Genomic DNA, 27,711 nt, shown 5'->3' with positions numbered 1-27,711 from the left:
ACGATATAGCACTAATACTAGTCAATGCACCTGTTCAATAGACACAGCCATATTTGTTTGTCTGTATTTCATATACATACAGTATGTTCTACCATCTGTATTGCTGCAATATGTTTGCAGTCTCTTAGGTCTTTATTTTAATCTGTATTTAGTACGTACCACTACTCACAAAAAGTTAGGGATATTTGGCTTTCAGGTGAAATTTATGAAAAACTTAAAAAGTTCACTCTGCAGTGATATTATATCATGAAAGTAAGGCATTTAAGTAGAAGCAGCAATGGTGATTTCCTCAACTCAAACTATTTATTGAAACAAAAGCCAACAACAGTGGTGGGTATACCCCCACAAAAAATGTCAGTGTCTCAATAACTTGTCATGTGGCCTTGAGCATCCATTACAGCTTGACAACGACATCTCATGCTGCTCACAAGTCAACTTATTGTCTGCTGAGGCATGGCATTCCACTCTTCTTGAAGAGCGGCCCATAGGTCATTGTGGTTCTGGGGTACAGAGTTACGAGTCTCTACATGTCGACTCAGCTGATCCCATAGGTTTTCAATGGGATTCAGGTCTGGAGAAAGTGCAGGCCACCCCATTTGAGGTACCCCAGTCTCCAGCAGCTGTTCCTTAATGAGCTGGTGCATTGTGTTGTTCATGCAGAGGCACAATGACTTGTTAATGAGGTTATTCAAGTAGTATGGGCATGTCACTGTACCATTCACAAAGTGTAGGGCAGTTCTTTATTGACTAGACACACCTGCCCACACTGTAACACCACCACCAAAGGCTCATCTGGTGACAACAGTGACTGATGCATAGCACTCTCCTTGATGTCTCCAAGATGGTTAAATGCCATCATTTCTGCTCAGCATGAATCGACTATTATCAGTGAACAGCACTGAGGCCCACTAGTCCCTCGTCCAGCTTAGATGCTCCCTGGCTGATGCAAGATGATGACACCTGTGCCTGGTGATGTGGTCAGGTACCCTTGCAGGTTGTCTAGGATGCAGACCACGCTGATGTAAACGGTTTCAAATGGTCTGATGTGACACTTGGGTGCCTCTCACCTCCCTTAATCCCTTCGCTACAGGCGCTGTACATGTACGGCGCTGGAGCAAAGTGCAAAAATGGCGCCTGCTCGCACGTGCAGCGGGCATCATGGCCAGCGAGTCTCCACTGTTTAAAACAGCAGAGACCATCGGCTAATGACCTAGACTGGAAATAATGCCGATCGCGGTCATTAAAGCCTTTAGATGCCTAGATCAAGTGAGATCACTGCATCTAAAGGGTGAAAAACCCCAGAAGCTTGCGCTTCCGTGCTTCTTACCGACATTCTCTGTGGCCAATGAGGATGCCGGTAATTGATTTCAATGCGCTGGGTATCTCAGAAGAGACCATGGACATTGAAGCTGCAATTTTTATTTTGGCCAGCAAGTGGCAGGCCAACATAAGAAATTAGCAATTCTGTACAAATAATGGCTCTAATAATTCCATGATTGTTCAGAATTAAAAGAAAAAATTTATTTTGTAGGTTCAAATACGAGCTTCAAAATCATTAAAAAAGTAAAAAAAAAGGCATAAAAATATAAAAGTTTCAAGCACCCCCCTTTCCATAGAATAAAAATAAATAAATAACAAAAGATATAAACATCATGGGTATCACCGTGTCCGAAAACACCCGTACTATTAAAATATAAAAATATTTTTCCAATACGGTGAATGGTGTAACGGAAAAAGGGGTCAAAATGGCCAATTTGCCATTTTTCATCGCTTCTCTTATCCCAAAAAAAGTGATCAAAAAGTCACACACACTCCAAAATGGTATCAATAAAAACTACAGTTTGTTCTGCAAAAAAATAGCCCCCACACAGCTCAGTAGATATAAGTATAAAAAAGTTATGGGGGTTAGAACATGGTGATGTAAAAATTTTTTTTTTCAAAGTTTACATAAATTTTTACACTATTTAGACATAAAAACCTATACAGATGTGGTATTGTTGGAATTGTACTGACCCAGAGAATGAAGGGCATGGGTCAGCTTTGCCACAAACAGAACTCCGTGGGAACAAAGCCCGTAAAATAGTAGAGGAATTGTGTTTTATTTCCAATTCCACCCCATTTAGATTTTTCTTTCTGCTTCCCTCTACATTGTATGCCATATTAAATGGTGGCATTAGAAAGTACAACTTGTCCCACAAAAAATAAAATAGGGAAGAAAAATGAAAATTAAAAAATGAAAAAACCTCCGGTATCCTAGGGTTAAATGTGCCTGGAGTTGTGTGGCATTCATCATCCGGTTCCGCAGGGCATTGTTTACAATGAATCGATCATCAGTGTGGGATGTGGCCAAAGGACGTCCACTTCTATGCCTTTCTGTGACTCTTCCAGTCTCTGTATCTCTGTTGCAACCTGCTGATGACACTCTGACCCACTAAGCTCAGTGGCCACTTCCGTCTGAGAACATGCTGCTTGAAGCCTTGCAATGGCGAGGTACTGTTGATCAATTGTTAGATGTCATCTTGGTCTCATGATGAGGAGGACTGTTTAAATACCAATTCAAATGAAACCAAGAAATGTATTGGACGATTCATGGATCAAACACCTGTTGTGAATTTTGCCATTAAAGAGCTTCTGTCACCCCACTAAACTCATTTTTTTTTTGTGTACTTATAATCCCTATCCTGCGATATACAGTTGTGTTCAAAATTATTAATCCCCCACTGAAATTGAGTGTTTTGGCCAGTTTGACATTGATTTTGATCATTTCAGTCATCTTGTTTACAATTAAATCAAAGAGGCACTTTTAGTCAGACAAATATAACATAACATTTATAATGAAATAACCACAAATGTATTTTCTGTGCTCACATCATTATCAGTTTTATTCAACCCCCAAGTGACATTCAATCTTAGTACTTAGTACAACATCCTTTTCCAGTTATAACAGCTTTTAAACGTGAAGCATAGCTTGACACAAGTGTCTTGCAGCGATCTACGGGTATCTTCGCCCATTCTTCATGGGCAAAAGCCTCCAGTTCAGTCACATTCTTAGGCTTGCGCGCTGCAACTGCTTTCTTTAAGTCCCACCAGAGGTTCTCAAATCGGATTTAAGTCTGGTGACTGCGATGGCCACTTCAAAATGTTCCAGCCTTTAATCTGCAACCATGCTCTAGTGGACTTGGAGGTATGCTTGGGATCATTGTCCTGTTGAAAGGTCCAACGTCTCCCAAGCCTCAGGTTTGTGACGGACTGCATCACATTTTCATCCAATATCTCCTGGTACTGAAGAGAATTCATGGTACCTTGCACACGCTGAAGCTTCCCTGTACCTGTAGAAGCAAAACAGCCCCAAAGCATGATTGACCTCCCACCATGCTTCACAGTAGGCAAGGTGTTCTTTTCTTCATAGGCCTTGTTCTTCCTCCTCCAAACATAGCGTTGATCCATGGGCCCAAACAGTTCTAATTTTGTTTCATCAGTCCACAGAACACTATCCCAAAACTTTTGTGGTTTGTCCACATGACTTTTGGCATACTGCAGTCGACTCTTTTTATTCTTTGGAGACAGCAAGGGGGTGCGCCTGGGAGTTCTGGCATGGAGGCCTTCATTACGCAGTGTGCGCCTTATTGTCTGAGCTGAAACTTCAGTACCCACATCTGACAAATCTTTTTCAGTTCCTCAGCAGTCACACGGGGACTTTTCTCCACTTTGCACTTCAGGTAGCACACAGCAGTCGAAGTCAGCATCTTCTTTCTGCCACGACCAGGTAGCGTTTCAACAGTGCCCTTTGCCTTGAATTTGCGAATGATGCTTCCTATGGTGTCTCTTGGTATGTTTAACAGATTTGCAATCTTCTTATAGCCATTGCCCTTCCTGTGAAGAGAAATCACCTCTTCTCTTGTCTTCCTGGACCATTCTCTTGACTTCACCATGTTTGTAAACACACTAGTAAATGTCTAGAAGGAGCTGAGTATCACAGTCCTTTTAAATCTGCCTAATTGGTGCTTATTATGCTTGATTTCTGCTCCTTGACATCCACAGGTGTTTTCAATACCTGATCGAAAACACTTGAATGAACCTCTGTTCTTAAGAGTGGTAGTCTTTAAGGGGTTGAATAATTGTGTCAATGAAGAAATCACAAAAAAACCATTTAGTACTGTATTACAAAAACAATTGATGTCATTTTAGTTGCATTTGGTTCTTTTAAAAAGTCCTTGTAAGATTTCATTCATTAAATCTGCCTAATTGGTGCTTATTATGCTTGATTGCTGCTCCTTGACATCCACAGGTGTTTTCAATACCTGATCGAAAACACTTGAATGAACCTCTGTTCTTAAGAGTGGTAGTCTTTAAGGGGTTGAATAATTGTGTCAATGAAGAAATCACAAAAAAAACATTTAGTACTGTATTACAAAAACAATTGATGTAATTTTAGTTGCATTTGGTTCTTTAAAAAGTCCTTGTAAGATTTCATTCATTAAATCTGCCTAATTGGTGCTTATTATGCTTGATTGCTGCTCCTTGACATCCACAGGTGTTTTCAATACCTGATCGAAAACACTTGAATGAACCTCTGTTCTTAAGAGTGGTAGTCTTTAAGGGGTTGAATAATTGTGTCAATGAAGAAATCACAAAAAAAACATTTAGTACTGTATTACAAAAACAATTGATGTAATTTTAGTTGCATTTGGTTCTTTAAAAAGTCCTTGTAAGATTTCATTCTGAACACAATTACAAATGTACACTAAATTCCCTAAAACCCTTTACAGCATTGGGGGTTGAATAATTTTGAACACAAATGTATCTATACATTATGTTATTAATCATTTTCGTTCAGTCGATATGTCAAAAAACATACTTTTATAATATGCTAATTACCTGTCTACCAGCAAGTAGGGCGTCTACTTGCTGGTAGCAGCCGCAAAAAACCGCCCCCTCGTCCTGTTGATTGACAGGGCCAGCCGCGATCTCCTCCTCCGACTGGCCCTGTCAGCATTTCAAAAATCGCGCGCCTGTGTTGATTCGGCGCAGGCGCTCTGTCAGAAGGAGGCTCACCTCCTCAGCACTCCCTCATCGGCGCAGGCGCACTGAGGGAGTGCTGAGGAGGCGAGCCTCCTTCTCTCAGAGTGCCTGCGCCGAATCAACACAGGCGCGTGATTTTTGAAATGCTGACAGGGCCAGTCGGAGGAGGAGATCGCGGCTGGCCCTGTCAATCAACAGGACGAGGTGGCGTTTTTTTGCGGCTGCTACCAGCAAGTAGACGCCCTACTTGCTGGTAGACAGGTAATTAACATATTATAAAAGTATGTTTTTTGACATATCTACTGAACGAAAATGATTAATAACATAATGTATAGATATATCGCAGGATAGGGATTCTAAGTACACAAAAAAAAAAAAATGAGTTTAGGGGGGTGACAGAAGCCCTTTAACCGCCTCCGGACTGCCTAACGCAGGATCGCGTTCCGGAGGCAGCAGCCCTGCGCACAGTCACGCATATATGCGTCATCTCGCGAGACGCGAGATTTCCTGTGAAAGCGCGCACACGGGCGCGCGCTTTCACAGGATCGGAAGGAAAGCGAGTGGATCTCCAACCTGCCAGCGGCGATCGTTCGCTGGCAGGCTGGAGATGCAATTTTTTTAACCCCTAACAGGTATATTAGACGCTGTTTTGATAACAGCCTCTAATATACCTGCTACCTGGTCCTCTGGTGGTCCCTTTTGTTTGGATCGACCACCAGAGGACACAGGCAGCTCAGTAATATTTAGCACCAAACACCACTACACTACACCCCCCCGTCACTTATTAACCCCTTATTAACCCCTGATCACCCCTGATCACCCCATATAGACTCCCTGATCACCCCCCTGTCATTGATCACCCCCTTGTCATTGATCACCCCCCTGTAAGGCTCCATTCAGACGTCCGTATGATTTTTACGGATCCACGGATACATGGATCGGATCCGCAAAACACATACGGACGTCTGAATGGAGCCTTACAGGGGGGTGATCACCCCATATAGACTCCCTGATCACCCCCCTGTCATTGATCACCCCCCTGTAAGGCTCCATTCAGACGTCCGTATGTTTTTTACGGATCCACGGATACATGGATCGGATCCGCAAAACACATACGGACATCTGAATGGAGCCTTATAGGGGGGTGATCAATGACAGGGGGGTGATCACCCCATATAGACTCCCTGATCACCCCCCTGTCATTGATCACCCCCCTGTCATTGATCACCACCCTGTAAGGCTCCATTCAGATGTCCGTATGTTTTTTACGGATCCACGGATACATGGATCGGATCCGCAAAACACATACGGACATCTGAATGGAGCCTTATAGGGGGGTGATCAATGACAAGGGGGTGATCACCCCTTATAGTGTACTGTATATGTATCTGGCCAATGGCAGAAAATAGGGATGAAAAACCCTATGGACAGGATAATGATACAATATGAACGTCCTAAGATTCAATATACACAGTAAAGGGTGAATATGGACAAATATACCACGCTCCATATCCATCTCCACATTTCACCCCGTATTTTAATATCTATGTGTTAAAGGGCTTTTCTGGCTTAAAACATTGATAGCCTAGCACTGACATTTTGCTTCTCAGAGGGGTTCCCAGTGCTTGGATCACCTCCAGTCAAACTTTGATGGCCTTTCCTAAGGATAATAACAAAAGAATCCCATTTGTCCACACCTTTCATCCTAGCACCAATAAAGTTTTACATATCATCCGCAACCACTGGCCAATTCTCAAGAAGGCATATCCTAAAATAGAGGAATTTCACAACCCAGTACTTTCATGCAATCGTCGTCCCCGCAATCTACGAGACAACTTGGTAAGGGCGGACCTGGGCTCCGAGACACGTTTACCTAGACAGATCTTTTTACAGACCCAAAGGAAAGGTACATTCCCATGCCTCACATGTTCCCAGTGTTCTAACGTACAGAAAGGTTCCCAATTTACACACCCCCAAACTGGCAAAACGTTTAATATAAATGGCTTTTTCACCTGCGACACAGACTTTGTCATCTACCTCATAAAATGCCCTTGCGGAATGGCTTACGTAGGAGAAACTACTCAAAAAGCACGTGACAGGATTTGTCAACACAAATCAACAATTCGGAGGAAAAATCTACTGCTACCAGTCCCGGCGCATTTCGATAAACATAAACACTCTATATCCCAATTAAAATACCAGATAATAGAGCAGGTACCTCCACCCCGCAGAGGGGGTAATAGGATCAAAAATCTCAAATTCAGAGAGGCTTATTGGATTCACACACTGCAGACGCTCCATCCAAAAGGAATGAACAAAGAATATGAGATCCAATGTTTATTATAATGCAGTTATGTATGAATGTCCAATTATCATATTAACTCTTATTTCTCCTTTTTTCTGACAGGCTTCCTGATCCCCACCTCTTGGACCACGTGCCGTCTACTGTATCCTTTATCTGTATTTTCTATTAGTTTACACTAATACTATATCACATAGATACATACCACACATCAGTGCCGTTCACATATACCATTTATACCATCCTATCTTATATTACACTGTAATCACATCACTTTAGTTCTGTATACACACTGTACCATATTACCAGTATATACTAACACATTTGGCCATGTACACTCATCCATCAATAGTATCCCCATGTCCATATCTTCTTTTCCCTTCCATGATACTATTCTACACAATCCTTTATCCTTTGGTTTCTTTCTCAAGTCCCCAGTGTTGTTTCAGATGACTACATCCAACAGACCGACTCACTTCCGGTCGTTGGAACGCAGTCACGTGAATGGTAGGTCCTCCTGAGTGGGGATTAGGCTATCTATTTATCTGATAGATATGTTGTTTTCACTATCATACTTGGGGTTATTCATCTGTCTGATATGTTGCCCTTATTACCATACCTGTGGCTATTAATCTTAGTCTGTAACCTATTAGAATGGACATCATACTTCAACTAGAGGACTCTGTTTAGATTTGGCTTTTCCTTAATTTGATCCTTCAGGAACCATCGTATCGCCATGCATATCCTATGTTATATGCCAGCATAATATTATGTAGCTACTGAATTGTAATTCTACATCAGGATGATTTCTCATCAATTATCTGCTTGCCATTTTTTCTTTATTTTGCTTGTTTGTTCTTTTTTCCTTCTTTTTCACCTTTTTATGTTCTTTTTGATTTATTGTCGCCCATGGTGTACCACATAAGTTAATGTATATGCCTTGTATATGTATGTGTATATATATGACACTATTATTCTCTGTTTCATAGTGTCTGATGAAGGCTAATATAGCCGAAAACGCGTTCACATGAATGTCGCATATTACCTGCAAAAAATAAATTGCAATCAAAGAATACCTCTCACTGCTGTGATTTTTATTATACTACATTCTGGGGTGGGAACCCTATACACAGCGGAGATAACCCGGTGTGAACAAATTTGTTCTACATATTACGTTTCCCTGATTTGGAACGCACCAGGACCACCAAAAATGGCCGACAACACCTTATCCTTTGCAGATAACGAGATTTCATCCGTTCTGGCGCAAGTCACCTCATCCAGTGATTTCCTCCAGACACCGGCAGTGGAACTGCAAGAAAGAGATCTTGAACGTGAAACCAAGAAGCTGCAAAATTTTGAGCTACATAGTGTTACGCTGGCCGAGTACCTCAAAACCAAGATGATCCCTAGGGGACTACGTATAAGGACACGTCCGACGTTTTTTAAGGACAATCCAGAATATTGTACCAAATTCGAACAGATCCTCAATAAGTGTTCGATAGATATCATGACGCTGACCCTGATGTACATCCATTCAGCTATGACGGAACTAAAAATCAAGATTCGAGCCATAGAATCTCAACTACTTGATCTCCTATCTAAAGATGAATACAGTAGTCTACAAGAAAAGATATCCACTATCCTCCTAGAAAGATGAAAAGAAATAGAGTTCGCTAAGAAAAAGAAATTTCTGAGAGATACAGAAGACTATAAGAGCAACAGAATCTACCACTGGCCAGACTCCACCATATTTCGTCCGAGGAAAAGTGGAAGAGCATCCTCCATGGACTCTCAGAGATCAGCTTCAAGCCAAGATTCCCGCCATCCTGATAAAACGCAGACCTAAGAATACCCGAAGACCACCCAGAACTGGGACATCACAACAGCAAATGTCATCCATCACTACCAGATCCCAGGTACCGTATAGTTCAATTAATACACATTCCACACATTTGCTACCGTCATCTGAGTCACTGGTGATTAATATCTCCTCAACTCCCCTCAGTCCATCAGAACTGACTTTATTACAAAGAGGACTATCTTTTTGCCCCTCATACTGTTTAAACAGTTTTGAGCTGGAACTTGACTTACTGCGCTTTTTCAGAAATATTCGCCTTCGAGCACATTTCGAAGACGAAAATAGGGAAGTACATTTTACTCCTGATAAGGAAGGTTCTCTTATATCATCTCGGGACCTAGGCTTACGTACCAAAAGTACATACATGCCCCCACGTAACCAACCAGCCGTGGAAACTTTTATCAAATTGGTACAAAGAGACACTGACACTTTTATCAAAGGAGTCAGAGAGGGCCAATACAAATACACAAATAACCTGACCAATACAGAAAGAGTATCCCTAGAGGCACTAAAACGGGCAAAAAAGGTAATTTTGAAACCTGCAGATAAAGGGGGAGCACTTGTCGTGATGGACAAAACTCAATACGTGGCAGAAATACACCGCCAACTTAATGATACAACAGTCTATAAAAAATGAGACCACAACCCCACGGCATCTATAGCCACCCTAATCAATAATACCCTAAGACATCATCATACTAAGGGTACCATTGATACTCCAACTGTCAACTTTCTAACCAAAGCCTACCCCATTACACCGGTTTTCTATGTACTACCTAAAGTTCCATAAAGATCTCCATCATCCCCCTGGGCGACCAATAGTTGCATCCACTGAATCCATACTATCTCCTCTGTCTATCTTTCTTGAAAAGGTCCTCACCCCTCATGTTAAGTGTACCACATCTTTCCTCCTGGACACTACCTCATTTCTCAAATTAATCAGACAATTGGATCCATTACCATCTAACACGTTTCTGGTTACCTGGGATGTCACTAGTTTGTATACCTCTATCAAACACGAAAAGGGCATTGATGCAGTTATGACCATGTTGACCAATACCGATTTACACAAGGACATCATCTCACTATGCCTTGACCTCCTCAAACTAGTGCTTCATCACAATTTCTTTATGTTCCAGGACACATTTTACTTACAGGTACAGGGTACCGCTATGGGGTCAAACGTGGCCCCTCCTTATGCAAATTGTTTTATGGCACATTTTGAGACCACCTATATAAACCCATTATATCTCTTCATAACACACTGTAAGCTATGGAAAAGGTACATAGATGACATCTTCTGTATCTGGACTGGAACAGAAGAATCTCTCCTCACATTTCACAATCATTTAAACTCCATTTGGCCAGAGCTCCAGTTCACCATCCACCATAGCAACTCATCAATAGCCTATCTGGACACAGTTGTCACCATAAATTCTCAGGGCAAACTCAAAACTGACCTATATCGCAAAGAGACTGACCGTAACAGCTTACTTCATTTCTCCAGTTTCCATCCGCCCATGACAAAAAAATCTTTACCATGTTCACAATTAAAAAGAATCCAAACTATAGTAGATGATCCCCTCATACTAACAAAAAGGGAGGATGAGATGAAACAGAGGTTTAGGACCAGGGGTTACCCAGAACATACCCTCAAGACTAACATCAGAAATAGGAGTCCAAGAAATAATAACAAAAGAATCCCATTTGTCCACACCTTTCATCCTAGCACCAATAAAGTTTTACATATCATCCGCAACCACTGGCCAATTCTCAAGAAGGCATATCCTAAAATAGAGGAATTTCACAACCCAGTACTTTCATGCAATCGTCGTCCCCGCAATCTACGAGACAACTTGGTAAGGGCGGACCTGGGCTCCGAGACACGTTTACCTAGACAGATCTTTTTACAGACCCAAAGGAAAGGTACATTCCCATGCCTCACATGTTCCCAGTGTTCTAACGTACAGAAAGGTTCCCAATTTACACACCCCCAAACTGGCAAAACGTTTAATATAAATGGCTTTTTCACCTGCGACACAGACTTTGTCATCTACCTCATAAAATGCCCTTGCGGAATGGCTTACGTAGGAGAAACTACTCAAAAAGCACGTGACAGGATTTGTCAACACAAATCAACAATTCGGAGGAAAAATCTACTGCTACCAGTCCCGGCGCATTTCGATAAACATAAACACTCTATATCCCAATTAAAATACCAGATAATAGAGCAGGTACCTCCACCCCGCAGAGGGGGTAATAGGATCAAAAATCTCAAATTCAGAGAGGCTTATTGGATTCACACACTGCAGACGCTCCATCCAAAAGGAATGAACAAAGAATATGAGATCCAATGTTTATTATAATGCAGTTATGTATGAATGTCCAATTATCATATTAACTCTTATTTCTCCTTTTTTCTGACAGGCTTCCTGATCCCCACCTCTTGGACCACGTGCCGTCTACTGTATCCTTTATCTGTATTTTCTATTAGTTTACACTAATACTATATCACATAGATACATACCACACATCAGTGCCGTTCACATATACCATTTATACCATCCTATCTTATATTACACTGTAATCACATCACTTTAGTTCTGTATACACACTGTACCATATTACCAGTATATACTAACACATTTGGCCATGTACACTCATCCATCAATAGTATCCCCATGTCCATATCTTCTTTTCCCTTCCATGATACTATTCTACACAATCCTTTATCCTTTGGTTTCTTTCTCAAGTCCCCAGTGTTGTTTCAGATGACTACATCCAACAGACCGACTCACTTCCGGTCGTTGGAACGCAGTCACGTGAATGGTAGGTCCTCCTGAGTGGGGATTAGGCTATCTATTTATCTGATAGATATGTTGTTTTCACTATCATACTTGGGGTTATTCATCTGTCTGATATGTTGCCCTTATTACCATACCTGTGGCTATTAATCTTAGTCTGTAACCTATTAGAATGGACATCATACTTCAACTAGAGGACTCTGTTTAGATTTGGCTTTTCCTTAATTTGATCCTTCAGGAACCATCGCATCGCCATGCATATCCTATGTTATATGCCAGCATAATATTATGTAGCTACTGAATTGTAATTCTACATCAGGATGATTTCTCATCAATTATCTGCTTGCCATTTTTTCTTTATTTTGCTTGTTTGTTCTTTTTTCCTTTTTTCCTTCTTTTTCACCTTTTTATGTTCTTTTTGATTTATTGTCGCCCATGGTGTACCACATAAGTTAATGTATATGCCTTGTATATGTATGTGTATATATATGACACTATTATTCTCTGTTCCATAGTGTCTGATGAAGGCTAATATAGCCGAAAACGCGTTCACATGAATGTCGCATATTACCTGCAAAAAATAAATTGCAATCAAAGAATACCTCTCACTGCTGTGATTTTTATTATACTACATTCTGGGGTGGGAACCCTATACACAGCGGAGATAACCCGGTGTGAACAAATTTGTTCTACACACTTTCCTAAGGATATACATCCCCTACTTAATGACAACCAATGTAAATATATCGAGTAAACATGTTAAATAGATTTTAAAGGCAAAATTTAAAAAAAGTTTCCAATATTATGATATAATTATTTCATATCTCCCTTGAGGCAGAACAGCTATAACGTGAACGTTTGAGCAGGTTCTTGTGCAGGATGTGCTCACTTCAGGTCTTACCACAATATTTCTATTGCATTCAAGTCAGGTCTTAATGATAATTTAGTTTCTCCTCTGTGTTTCAGATCTAGACTTTCCTTTGTCTTCTGGATCTTTATGTTTCCACATAACTCAATTACACTCCAGCTTTTCATGGCTAAGTGACCAGATCGTCACTTACCCATGTCTGATACAGCTCAGAATTCGTGATTTCAAGTTCAAGTTATGAAGCAGAACGCACCACCATCAATTTTGACTGCTGTTAGGGTGACTTTTGAATGATTTGTCTATAAAATATTCTACTTAGTTATTTTAAGATCATCCAGGTGTATACTTTGCAGGTCGGCCTTTGATGTTATTCTTGGATCACTACTACTCTCCCTTGAATCAAAGTTCTGTCACCATGGACATGTGTGTCACTGCTACAGTACTACAGTGAAGGGGTTGTGTCACTTCTGCAAGCGCCACTGCCTCTTCATTCTGTTAACAACTGGGTTCTCAGGTTTAGACCACCATCAGCTAAAGGAATTCTGTCAGCTAGTTTTAGCCTATAGAGCTGAGGACATGCGCTGCTAGATTGCCACTAGCATGTCCACAATATACATTTCCCATAGCTCTGAGTGCTTTTATCCTGTAAAAAAAACGATTTTATATATATGCAAATGAGGCTAGTAAGGAGCCCAAGGGGCTGTTACCAATGTTTCATGAGCCCAGCCACGCCCACTCTGAAGGAGCCCAGCACCATCTGGCATTATCCGAATCTCATCCTTGCTCCCCCGAAGTTACACAATTAGAGCACAGTTCATACCCAGTTCATAGCGTATGCACAGTTCATACCCTGAGGCTGAGGCCAGCACAGGGAAGGAACACTATGCCGGCACTAACATACGGCGTACTTGCACATGCGCGAGATTACGGCGCTCTAACTGTGTGACGTCGGGGGAGCAAGGAGGATATTTGGAGGATGTGGGATGGCTAGGCTAAACCTGGCTGACAGAATCCCTTTAAACTTGAATGGCCAATCTTAAAGGGACTCTACCATGATATTTTTTGTAATCACATATGAACAGATACTATGATTCTATTTACTTTTTTTTTTTTTTTTACAGAAAAATAGGTGGATAGTTTTCTGTAGAAATTTTTGAAGATACTCTGTGTATTCTACCTCCTGTTGTAGCACTTTAACTTCCTCCTTTGTTTGGAGGAACAGCAAACAGACTTTCTCAGTCACATCATTCACTCCAACCAGAGAGGTAAGAGTATGAAAAACTCAATTAGAGCATCACACATTACACTGAAAAGTGCAGTGCTCTTCTGTGGACATCTTTATTCAGGCCTATCAAGAGAATAACAGTGCTGTCATACTGTCATCCCAATTCTACACATACTATTATACTAGCAGATAGCATATTGCTCTCACAGCAGCAGTAAAATTAAAACGGATTACCTATTTATAGGAGTTTTACAAAAGAACAATATTTTGTATTTAATTTAAAAAGGCATAGTACTGCCAAAATGAAAAAGAGAAACAGCTAAAAAATTGTTTTCTATGAGTATTGAATTAAAAAAAATCTTTCTGATGGAGGTGTACTGTTTAAGGGTAAGCCATGGATTTGAAATTTGAAATTGAAATGGCTTCATAAATTAGACGAATGATAACTGAAAACAAAAAGACGTTTCAGAAGTGTTATTTTATAGGTAACACAAGTATCAACTAAAACAGACATGTAAAAGTAATTTACAGGTCCTCTGTAAAGAACTTTGTGAGTATATTCCATTATCTACTTTATTACAATTATAGCCCAAAGCTGTAGTCTCACCCTAGAGCACTCAGAGAACTAATGAAGCCTTTAGGATTACTTTCTAAGCACACATTCACCAGTTGTCTTTGGTATTGTAGCACACCTCCATTTAAGTAAATGGGATTGAACTGCAATACCAACCTGGTTCTACACAGCTTCTGAACATCCCAGTAGCATCCTGCCTTTTTATAAGTGTGATTTATCCCTCCTTATCAGATTTCTGAGCTACCAAGAAGAAAACAAACATAGTGGAAAGTAAGCGAAGTGAGGTCACTGCATACAGTACTGGCAGAAGGGAATCAACCCCTGTTTCTGAGAGAAATGCATCTAGTTGTGCATCTGGAACAGGGAATAATATGGCTGAAAGAGACTTTAGGGAAGCCCAAACATAACTGTTCCTTCATAGTTTTGATTATACAAAGAAGCACAGCCATTATGCAACCTCTTTTTGAAAACTAAAGTACGCTTGAGTGGTTCATTGCCTTAAAGGTCCTGATGAGTTCTACTATGGATGGTTGGAAGTAGATCTCAGGCCACGATTCCACTCGTGATCCAGTTGCACTTTCCTTACACAATTATATAAAAGCATTAAAATGCTCATATTCATCAGTTTTAAATAGCTTGTATGGCATTCATTGTAGTCATGGTCAAATGTGTTCTGACTGTTCTGATTACACTAATGTTACTGTGTCACTATGCTCACTTTGATTTTAATAATTTAGGTGATATTAGTCACTTTTGGATTATTTATGGTTGTCTATGTACAAAGACTATGACGTCAGCTCAGTTTGATCTTTTACTTTATCTTAAAGGGGTTCTACAGTTCTTTCAAACTGATGATTTATCCTCTGGATAGATCATCAGCATCTGATCGGCGGGGGTCTGACACCCAAGACTCCTGCCGATCAGCCGCGCCCAGGCCAGTGATACTAGTCGTGACGTTACTGGGCCTATGGTAAGCAGCGAGAAGGCCGGGGCGCTACTGCCAGCGCCGCTGCCTTCTCAAATAGCTGATTGGCAGGGGTCCCGGATCTCAGACCCCCACCGATCAGATGCTGATGATCTATCCAGAGGATAGATCATCAGCTTAAAAGAACTGCAGAACCCCTTTAAAGATGGGAAACGTGTCCCACGCCATAAATTCTATTGCTGAAAAAATGTCAGCACAAATTAAAATGCTCAAATATAATTGTTAAAGTGATCAAGACTGCCAGTTCCTGCAGTTATTGATTTTTTCCTACTTTATTTCCAGCCAGTGAATTTATGCACAACAAATTAGATGGGATGGGTATAAATTCAGAAGCACTATTAAAAATGAAAGGTTGCAAAGGTGAAGGTTAGAAGTGTAACTTGAAGCTCCTAGATCCCAATGCAAACTCTATAAATGCTCCTCAAATTATCATACATAATTAATACACTGCTCTCTTCATATGGCGCATTGAGAACCCTAGACAACCTAGTTAAAGTGGCTGTCCAGAATTAGAGATGCATGGCTGTTTCTTCTAAAAAATACTACCACACCTTTCCATGAGTTGTGTCTGGTATTGGAGCTCAGCCCTATTCAGTCTGTGTGCCAAATTATGGATCTGTACAACACAGATCTGCCATATGGCCGAGTCCATAAGCCAGGGTCAGTGTCAGACTGCGGTGCCAAGGGCCCACCAGTTAGATTCATTCTGGGGGCCCATTGTTCAACTACATGTAAATACTACCTGCTCACACAGCGGCAGGCAGCAGCAAAATGCTCAAGATGATTGATTATGGGTGTCAATGAGGTGGCTTGCCGGGGCTCCGGAGTGCCAGAAATGTGATGCCGGAAGCTCAACCAGGCATTCAGGGACGCCGGTGTGAGCTGCTTCTTCCTCAATATAAAAGGCTGATGGCTGTATGTGCAGGTGCCGGTGAATTTCTTGTCCTCTGATTCCCCCTGCTGTTCCCTTGTGGTATTGAAGATTCCTTTGGCTCTGGATATCTGGATTGGTATTGTGACTATGTTTTAAGATTTCAATTTTTTTCAGGTTTTTGGTATTGTATTGATCTCCTGGTTCTGACTTTTTGGCGTGTTTGGTTTTCTTGTTTCCTTCTGACTTTTTTGTGCTTCACTGTCCGACTGGCATTTGACCCTTTACCGTACGACTATTCTATTAGAGTTTGTTTGTTGTTCCCGGTTATGTGTTATGTGCCCTCACACTTATTCCAGCATAGCTTCTGCCGCCCAGTTGTTGGGTCACTGTCTAGAGTGACCATGCAAGTGGGTAGGGATAGTAGGTCCTGGCAGTTTTAGGGCTGCACTATCCCTTTTTATGTATGACGGTAGTCGCCTATTCCTGATAAATAGTTCATTTTTGCAATTTAGCAAATAATATACTTTTGTAGGCAAACGGGAATATGTAGCACTGAACTGAGATGATGCTGACTATATGAAATAAAACATAATTGGGACAAACTGGTGTTGGATCAACTGACGGATGGAGAAATATCAAGTGTTGTCATTTTATTGAAGGGACAATCTAAAAGTTAGTAAAGATGGGCTGGTCACTATGTTCAAAGGGATATAGAAAAAGAGACAGTTCACTAGCATCTTCTCCCGTAGAAAATGTTTATTTACGTCTCAACCTAAGTGTCACGGCCTTTGGTTTGCGCTGTGACACTGTTGCCACACTTGCGGTTGCCCGCGGCAACGTGTTGCTGTGAGAGCATGCGGTGGCAGTGTCTTGGCCTTCTGGGTGATTGCCGTGACATGGTTGCCACGCATGCTGTTGCCGGTGGTAACGTGTTTTAGTATGCTTGTGTGTGCACTTCCCCTTTAAGTTGTAGCCTTCCCTTGTCTGGTGTTGGAAGGGTTAACTCCCTTCCTAGTGTTTTGTGAATACTGGGTTTATGTGTGTGTGGGTGTGGCTGCTTGGGCTATTTAGTCTCTGCTGGATGCTTGAAGCCCAGTGTTCCTCCAGCCTTGGTGTATGCTGGTGGTTCTCTGTTCCATCTGTCCAGTGAGGGCCACCCTTGTGGTTATACTGTCACGACGGGGAGTGGGGGAAACCCCCCACCGTGCGGTGTCAAAGGGTAAAGGGGATCAGCCTGGCCAAAAAGAGTGATAAGGGAGCAGATTACCTCCTACCGCATCCCTAATCCTCTCCCTGACTCCTCGCCATATGAGCAGACCCCGATGGTAGGACGCTCATACACAGGATACCTAATATCCTGAGTCGCCCTGGAAATCCCTCACATAGGAGCAGGGGAGAGACTACCTGTTCATCCTCAACACAGAGGAACAGGAGTCTCTAACTAAGGCCAGGCTGCAAGCAGAGGGGAACACATACAGCATATGGAGATGGCAGGTAAGTGAGACCAGACACACTGACTGGAACCCGTGCACAAGTGCTAGTGTCCACACCAACATCAAAGGACACAGCACACACCACAAACCACACAGGGACCCAGGACACTCATAGGTGCAATAAATGTGAAACAGGGGAATGTCTAATTAACATGCTGAACACCAAACACTACCAGACATGTAACACCAAAAATAGACATACCAACACCCTGATCAAAACCCACTCCATACACAAAGGGACAGGAAGGGGAGGAGACACCGTGATAACATTGATGACCACAAGGGTGGCCCTCACTGGACAGATGGAACAGAGAACCACCAGCATACACCAAGGCTGGAGGAACACTGGGCTTCAAGCATCCAGCAGAGACTAAATAGCCCAAGCAGCCACACCCACACACACATAAACCCAGTGTTCACAAAACACTAGGAAGGGAGTTAACCCTTCCAACACCAGACAAGGGAAGGCTACAACTTAAAAGGGAAGTGTACACACAAGCATACTAAACCACATGTTACCACCGGCAACAGCATGCATGGCAACCATGTCACGGCAATCACCCAGAAGGCCAAGACACTGCCACTGCATGCTCTCACAGCAACACGTTGCCGCGGGCAACCGCAAGTGTGGCAACAGTGTCACAGCGCAAACCAAAGTCACCATGTATTAACCCATAAAGGGGTCTTTTCCAACTGACCCTTGTGTCTGTTGATGTGTGGCGACTCTCTTTTTCTGTATGAGTGGGAACTAGGCTGTTCAACAGTTTTTTTCTGGAATTTTTATCTGGCTGTTGGTGCTGACCATATTGCTCTTCTTTGTATGTAAGGAGTATACCAAAGAACTACACCTATGGCTTTCTTTTTTGCACTGAAAGAATAAAAACTGGAGTTCCTATGGGTAATGTATCCACCAGAAACATAAAAGTTGTTGGATTACATTTTTACACTTTGAATAAGAGTATTTGTGTGGATCAGAATGTTGGGTTGTGTAAAAGAAAGATGCCTCATTTGGTTGATATTACTAAAGGATGTATACCATTTCTTATAGTGTATCTGAAAATCTTAATGGTCTGTTACATATCAGACAATCATAACTTGAATCCCACACTGATCATTATTTTTAAGGTTCAGAGATATAAATCACCTCTTTACAAGCATCACTTCAAATTCACAGTAGGGAACCTATTCTTAAAGTGAATATCTTGCATTGTTTGTAGAAAAGGGGCAACTAAATTGTTAAGAGGTGGGAAATATGTCAGTTTTAAATGGTCCCTGTACTTTAAGTAAACTTTGTATAAATAAATAGTCTAGGCGAATATAAGAATCTTTGTAATGTCTGCCTTTTTCTCCACTTATCAGCTCTCCACCATTTTGCATTTGTTGCAGAAAAAGGAAAACAAAATTATTAAGAGGTGGAAAACATCTCTGCTTTGAATGGTCCCTGTACTTTAAGTAAACTTTGTATAAAACAATAGTCTAGGCGAATATAAGAAACTTTGTTATGTATACCTTTTTCTCCACTTATCAGCTCTCCCCCATTCCTTTCGTAAACTAACATTCTCTCTGAATTCTTTTTGATAAATCAATCTTGAGAGAGACGGACTGACAACTCACTGAAGGAACAGATTACAAGCTCCCATGGAAGTCTAAGGGGAGGGGATGGGAGGAGAAGTGAGCTGCAGAGTGAGAAACAAGCAGCAAGACACAGAGGTTGCTGCAGCTGTTTATGAGTCTTTTCTCTCTCCCCAAGTGCTTTATTTTATATCACTACTGTTGAGTACTTCTCTGTAATGTTCTATATGGTACTGCTGCTGCTTCTGAATAAGTGAAAGAGATAAGGGAGCAGGATCTTATGATTTCTCCCTGTGCATTCTATTGGAGACATCATAGCAGCTAGTCCCCACCCATCTCAGGGAAAGCTGAGAATCAGAGACAGAGCCTGAAGAGGGAAAACTGCTAAAATGCCATATACAAGTTGTATATTAGCCAGCTATAGTGCTATTCCTCATGACAGCTTAATCTGAAAAATTACCTGAAAGACAGGTACACTGTCCAAGTATGATGGGAGTGAAAGTAAAAATTTGCTGCCTGTATAGATACTAAAATCTAAAATAATAATAAATCTTTATTAAAGTCCTCAGGTAAAATCTATTGGTGGGCGATTGCCCTTGTATCACAGGCTCACGCCCCATAATGTTGCAATTCCAGTCTGTCTTAAAGGGATATCTAACAGGGTACAGCGGACTGTATGTCTACGTCCGTTGACAGTGTGGAGGCGTGATTAACGGGGCAATCGGGGATAAATATGAATATAGATATAGATCAAGGGGAGTGAAATTCTTATCACTCCTGCTATTATTTCATATCCCCGGACCCCAAATGTTCGACCACCATATGGGTCTGGATGTACTTGTGACTGCTGACTGAACCTAATCTAAGCAGTCAAAATGTCAATCCGCTATGATTATTAGTCAAGGTGCATCTTTAGTGTGTATGAGTAAAGGTCGCTTATAAGATCTAACGCACACAACGCGTTTTACTGGTAATCACCAGATCATCAGGAGCCACAGAAAAGCGACCCTGAGAATCACTTGGCCAGACTGATACACTGTGTTAAAATGGATACACAGAGTATCAGATACTGAAAAATCCTGTGGCAGGAAGCGCAGTGCTCCCTGTTTGCTGGGAGATGGCGCCGCTGGTAATTATTGCTTGCCACTTGAAAAAACATATAACGCAACCTCTACTGATGATCCGGGGCTGCGCAGACTGACATGACAATTGAGTACAAAGATTGAGCACAATGATTTGCATTCACGCTGTCCCTACTGGTAGCGAGGGACTGCGCGTCCGGCTCTGGTATGGCCATGGCGCGCGCGGCAGCATGAGTCTATATATGCAAGGTACCACCCTTAGACGAGAAGCGGACGTATGACGCCCAGGGGTCGGGCAAAAAGGGGCGGAGTTGTGGGGCATGTTCCATCCATGTGCAGACCTGAGCATTAATGATAGGTTTGCTAAATGGTCTAGTATGCGGGTTAGTAAAGTAAGTAGAATAGAAGGCATTAGTTCATTGTGGAGTTGTCAATTTGTCATTTAGATACCCTCATAAGGGGGATTATTGTCTATTTGGGAACCAGAAGGACATAAATGGGGCTATGAGATTTGCATTAAAATGCCCATGATGAAGATTTATGATGTAAATAAAGGGTCACAAAATAAAATATGACACATAACTATGATCATAAGGCACAGAGGCGCCGTTAGGATGCCACTGTATATTGCCCCATAATCATAAGAAATAGTAGATAGTATGTAAGGGCATATGACTGAGATGGATGTGTGAGGCAAGAAAATGACTACCCACATCATTTATTCAATGAAGCAAGTAAAGGAAATCTAGTCATTCAGACCTGTTGGTTTAACAGTCCCTAGTCTGAAGATCCAGCCCGCTTCTTTTTTCAGAACAATTCTATCAAAGAGGGGAGCGTTTGATTGTTTCTGAAATCTTAGGGATTTTGGATTGGCATTGTGAAGTTGTTTCACATGTTGGGCAACTTGGGTGTCAATTCGCCTTCTGAATTCACGAGTGGTTTTGCCCACATATTGAATTCCACAGGTGCATGTTATCAAATAAATCAATCCAGAGGTCTTACAATTCATAAAACATTGAATATCATAAATTTGGCCAGTGTTGGTGCATGTGAATTGCTTGCCTGGTAAAATAAACTCACATGCTATGCAGGAACCACATCTGTATGTTCTTGTGACATTACTTCTAAGCCAGGTAGTGGCCCTATAAGTTTGAAAGAAACTGTGGACCAGGCGGTCATGAAGATTACGTCCACGGCAGTATGTTATGGCGGGGGCATTGCCCACCTGTGTGCCAATGTCCGGGTCCGATCTCAAAATGTGCCAGTAAGTATTGAGGACCTGTCTCACTTCGGTATGTGCTGTGTCAAAAGTTCCAGTGATGCGTGCCATATTTTCTCCTTCAGGTTTGGGCCTAGGATTTAATAATGTATCCCTATTTCTACTTAAGGCATGTTGGTGGGCCTCATGGAGCACTTTAGGTGGATAGCCTCAACTCCAAAATCTATCCTGAAGATCCAGTGCAGCTGTATGATATTTGTCGAGTGAGCTGCAGATCCGTCGTATTCTGAGGTATTGTCCTCGAGGAATACCTCATTTTAGGGGCCGAGGGTGCTAGCTATTCCGATGCAACAGCGTGTTGGTCGCTGTGGGTTTGCGAAAAACATTGCTGACTATATCTCCGTTTTGTCCCCTGGTTATCCTTAAAGGGATTCTGTCATGAGATTTTAGCCCTATAAGCTAAACATATGCCCATGTCCGTACTAATAACATGAATCCTAAACTGGCCTTATTAAACCTGCTTGTGGCTCTATTAGCCCAAAAAACTGTTTTTTATAACCTGTCAATCACCTACCTAAGGTGCCCAAGGGGACGTCCGTTAATACAGGGTGACCGGCCTTCTGGTGCCCAGCGCCTCCTTCCCAGTCTTAATCGCCGCCCTCCTTGTCTACAGTGCTGCCTTCCTCACCTCAGCACCGCCTCCGCAATCCTCCCATCCCTCTGCCAGATCCGGCGCCTGTGCACTAGGCTCAGCCTGATGTGCCGCGGACTCCTGGCAGCAGCTTCATGGAGCGCAGTGCGCATCAGGCCGGGCGCATGCGCACTTCGCTTAACCCAAAAAGGTAAATTCATCCCTGTGGATTTCGGCCGTAAACAATAGGCCAAGATCATTGGAATTAAGTGCACTAATAAATTCAAAGAACTTGTTCAGTGCCTTGCCACAGGATGAGCACATCATCTATGAAGCGGAGCCATAATATGAGGTGTTGAGGCCAATTGGAGACCTTCTCCCCGAAAACCACATTCCGTTCCCACCAGCCCAGGTAGAGATTGGTGAAACTTGGGGCACAGGGGCTCCCCATCGCCGCTCCCCATCGCCACTCCCCATCGCCACTCCCCTGTGCTGGTGGTAGATCTTTCTGTCGAAGAGGAAGATGTTTTTGGTGAGGATGAAATGTAGGAGATCCAACACGAAATTATTGTGCGGATGTAGATGTACGCCTCTTTCCTGTAGGAATTATGCCACTTTTTCGCAGCCCTCTTTTTGGTACATGCTGCTGTAGAAAGCCTCTACTTTGAGGCTGACAAGAAGAGTATCAGAATCTATCTGGACGCCATCAAGTTTCTTCAGGACATCCATCGAGTCCCTAGTGTATGATGGTAATGCACACACAAAAGGTCTCAAGACGGTGTCCACATAAACCCCAAAATGGGGAATAAGGCTGCCTGTGCCTGAGACAAAAGGCCTCCCCTTTAGAGGGGATAGGCCCTTATGAACTTTTGGCAAACAGTAAAAGCAAGCCGTTTGGGGGTATGTAGGTAACAGAAAGTTGTATTCTGTATTATTTATTAGCTGCTTTTGTTGAGGCCTGTCCAGTATAGTTTTTAATTCCCTTCTAAATAAAATAGTTGGATTGGTGTCCAAAACTTTGTAGCATTCCCCATCCTCCAATATCCTAAGACACATCTCGTTATATTGGGCAACATCCATGATAACAATGTTGCCCCCCTTATCCAAGGGCTTAATCACAATGGAATCATCCATTTCCAATGCGACTAAGCCCCTAACCTCCTCAGGTTCAAGATTATTTTTGGCCATCGTTTTGAGGGCTATCTTGGCTAATTGGTCTGTTACCACCTTGAGTGAAAGTAACAATAATAACAAAGCAACTGGGTCAACAAAGCAATAAATATTTTAATATTATAAATATATTTTCCAGTGGTGATGGGTAAGTAGTTCTGCCCTTAACCGTTACTGCTGCTTTGTATTATTATTGTGATTTCATTTCCATAGGAAATATCTTGTAGTCTGTATGATAATAGCAATAATGGAAATATCTATATTGTAATAGTTATTAAGTGTAAAAGGGGTTGTCTCTTTATAAACCTATTTTCCAATATTACTGGTTAGGACCCTCTTCTATTCATTAGAATGTAGATTCGCTACAAAGATAATGTCTTATTCTGGAAGACCCATCGTGTCCATGCTTTGCACAGACAGTCCTTTGATTTCAATTCCTGTGGTGTTGCTGTAGGGGAATTGGATACTTGTCGTTTTCCTACAAAATACAGTTGATCACTAGGGATGTCTGTAAGGTCATAACCTTATTGTCGAAGAACCCTTCTAGCAAAAATGGATTGCCCATTACTTAGGGTTACTACCACTTTAAACAGGGTTCTCTAGGAATAACCAGTTTTTATCAAGTGCCCGCAGCCTGCTTCTCTAAACAGGAGATTCATACTTACCTGCTCCATGTCACTCAAGTACTTCTTGCTGCCTTCATCTTCTGGTCCCCGCACTGCTTACATCTGGCGGTGCATGGGCACTGTCCCATGCTCTGCTGCAGCCAATGACTGGCTTCAGTGGTGACATACTGCTTCTGGCTAAGTCATTGCTGAAGCTAGATATTGGCAGCAGCGGATCATGTGGTCATGTTGATGCACCGCCGGATGTAACCACTGCAGGAACCGGAACACAGTGGAGGCAGTGCGGAGGACCAGAGCTATGCGGAGCAGGTAAATATCAATCTTTTGTTTAGAAAGGCAGGCTGTGGGCACTTGCTAAAAACTGATTATTTCCTTTAAGGCTATGTTCATATCAGAGTTTGCAGTTTCTTTTGTTCTGCTCTATTATAAGAGCAGGACAATGAAAATAGTAGAAGTGCCAGACTTGGCAAATAACAGAAATGAATGAAACCAAACAGATCCCATTGACTGCAGTGGAGTCCATTCATTTTTTTCGTTCAGGTGCACCCCTTTTTAGGGGAAAAAAAAGTCCTGCATGCAGGATTTTTTGGTCTGCTATTTTTGGTGGAATCTTCCAACGCTGGTGTGAACAAGTAAATAGTAAATATTTGGCCCATACCAAAACTTTTGTGACAGTTTGTTCCATTTGTTACCACATATAAGGCACAAGAGTAAAGAGTGTGTAATTAAACTGGATCTTCAGTGAGAAAAATAGTATAAACTGAAACTGAAGATACAATTAGGACAAGGGTATTCTGGTTATTTCAATTTATTCCCTATCCATCGGGGATAACTATTAGATCGGTGTGGGTCCAACCACTGGTCTCCCTAAATCAGGGGTGCGCCACATGCGGCCCTCGATATCATTCTGTGCGGCCCTCAACCATCTGGTAAAAGACATGTATGTCTATGTCTTGTGAATGCTCATATGTATCTTTCATGTATTCTCTTATTAGATGGGAGTACTAGAAATGTAAATAGACATTAATGGTATATACTGTATGTTCAATATGCCATAAATACAGTATTTCAGTTGGTAATACCATTTTAAGCTTTTTTTTTGGCCCTTGGAATTGGTTCAGGCTGAACATGTGGCCCCCAACCAGAAAAGGTTGTGCACCCCTACCCTAAATGAACGGAGCAGCAGGTCGAGCATGTGAATTGCTGGTCCAGTCATGTCTATGGGACCGAGCACAGAGATGAATGGAGCACCAGTGCAAACGCGTGACCTACCGCTGTGTTCATTTAGGGGATAACCATAATACCCCTTTAATGCCAATTCTAAAAGCATGTGGAAATCTGGTCCATGGACTAGTACAATGCAGAGTAGAGGATCAGAAGTTGTGTCCACTCTTAGGGCACTTACACTATGTCTTCTAAGATTTATTTTATCAGTTGGGATTCATACCTATGACAGACAATATGACAATGTAAAGTCCGAAAATCTGCTATTCTGACATCCGATGTCCTCTCTGATTATTGTACAGTTGGCATATTCAGATGTGGGTAGCAGAAGAAGGGTAGTGCAAGTGCTGGTGACGTCTGGTGAGACTGGAATTTATTACTGATGGATAGCGACCAAGAAAAATTTGGGTGTGATGGAGGCTGGTAATGTGTAAACTAATGAAGACGCAATCCATCCTGTAAGCTGAGAAATGTTTCTTCTTTCTGCTCAAATCACTGCACCAACTACACTATATTTCAATATGAAATTAGAACTGGGGATGGATGCTGGCATATAAATGAAATGGTGTAATGTTTCTAGATTGAAAGCATTACCGTAATTGTCCAATGTTGGAAAGCTTAGTAAATGCAGATGCCGATGACAGATAATAATATACTGACAGTACAGAAGATAGGTATGATTATAGCAAGCATAAGGTTAAATCAGCCACATTGCATCATTGGGCAGGGGGGCATCATAAAAGCTATATTTCGATGAGGTAGTAAGACAAGGCAACTTTGTACACAATGGAGACATACATAACTGGATTACGACGGGAGACATAATTAGATATGCATACTGAGCTGGCTGTAATTCACTCTATCAGAGATGATGTGCAATAAATGTAGTTGGCAAATGGATAAAGTAGGTCAAAAAGCTGCCTAAGTGGCTCTCTTGGAGATGGTAAAGTAACCAGTACAAATGATATAAGACACAGAGACAAAGTGTTCCAGGTATATCACAATATGGGGGAATGAGCAAGATCATCATGATTCCAATCAAGCCAGACGGCAGATACATTGCAGATCAGAGATTATAGGAATACTAATAATACATAAGTGGGATTACGGAGGCTGCCCCGGTAATCCTTCCTGAGAGCCCATTTCAGAATAACATCTTTACATTGATTGACTGTAATACTGGTTTAAATCCTCACAATAGAAGACATGAGCACCTAGGACATTTTTATCATATGAGTGTGCATTGGAGTGAGCAGTAAGAAAGTTCTAGGATTTAGATGGCATGTAAAAGTGCTTTTGGATGATTGGTGAATGAAGGTGTCTTTTCAAGGATACCTTGCTCTCTGGCAGTCCACACCCTCCGCTGGTGCTGGTCACCGGTGGCCTTGGCTCTGAATTCTGTGGGTCGATTTCTGTGATTTCCGTCATGTTCTCCGGTGAGGTTCCCACAGTACTTTGTGAGGAAATGATTCAGTTTGAGTTGCTGCTGTGCTCTAGATGGTTGTAGAGGCGACGTTGTAGTAGATGTCACCTGCTGTGATATATAGTATAGTACGTCTTCTCTCTCGCCTGTTCATGGGCTCCTTGTCATATTGGGTTTGGCTGCCACTCCTGATCTTGTAGTTGTCCCACAATACAGTGATACAGCTCAGGGCATGTACCTGCTTCTTTGTACGTAATTCTCTTGGGATCTCGCTCTATCAGAGATGTTCACGTCCCAGGGGCTCTTGAGGCTTAGTAGATCCTAACCACACTCCTGTGTTCTCCGTTTGATGCCCCTTGTTCCACAGAGCGGTGACACTCACTAAATTGCAGCACGAACTTGATGGACAGCAGCAGTCTCTTGGACTTGTCTGGAGGCGTCGGTGTCACAATTGCACAGTGGCCAGGGAAAGCTGCAGTCTTTGTTTTCTAATCCCTGGCACTATACTCTTTATTCTTCCTCCACCGCAATCTCTTTCTCCCTCCCTCCCTCCCTCCCCTGCTCTGCCCCCTTTCTGCTGCAGACTATATCTCTCCTCTGCTCTCAGTGCTGCAGTCTGTCTATCCCATGCTCTGCTGCAGAGCTCCCCTCTTTCTATCCTCTGTCTCTTCTAATTGACGGATGAAATTCTTCTCTCCTGGTGCACTATTGCAATTTCTCCTTTGGCTGCCACTCTGCTCCTCAGTCATTCAGTTACTC

General features: G+C 42.1%; 1 protein-coding gene across 1 annotated transcript in view; it reads right to left on the bottom strand.

Moving 5' to 3' along the window:
* Nucleotides 1–27,458, bottom strand: part of STAC2 (SH3 and cysteine rich domain 2) — a 65,916-nt gene extending 38,458 nt beyond the window's left edge. Inside the window, exon 1 of the mRNA XM_040438206.1 lies at nt 26,865–27,458. Coding sequence (XP_040294140.1) covers nt 26,865–26,957 — 93 coding nt within the window. The 5' untranslated portion in view covers nt 26,958–27,458. The remainder of the gene's footprint in view (nt 1–26,864) is intronic.
* Between the last annotated feature and the right edge of the window lie 253 nt (nt 27,459–27,711).

The sequence above is a fragment of the Bufo bufo genome, chromosome 6 (genome assembly GCF_905171765.1).
Source record: "Bufo bufo chromosome 6, aBufBuf1.1, whole genome shotgun sequence".
In the NCBI taxonomy this organism is placed as follows: Eukaryota; Metazoa; Chordata; class Amphibia; order Anura; family Bufonidae; genus Bufo; species Bufo bufo.
The sequence above is the reverse complement of the archived record's forward strand: the minus strand, read 5'-3'. Positions and strand labels throughout refer to the sequence as shown.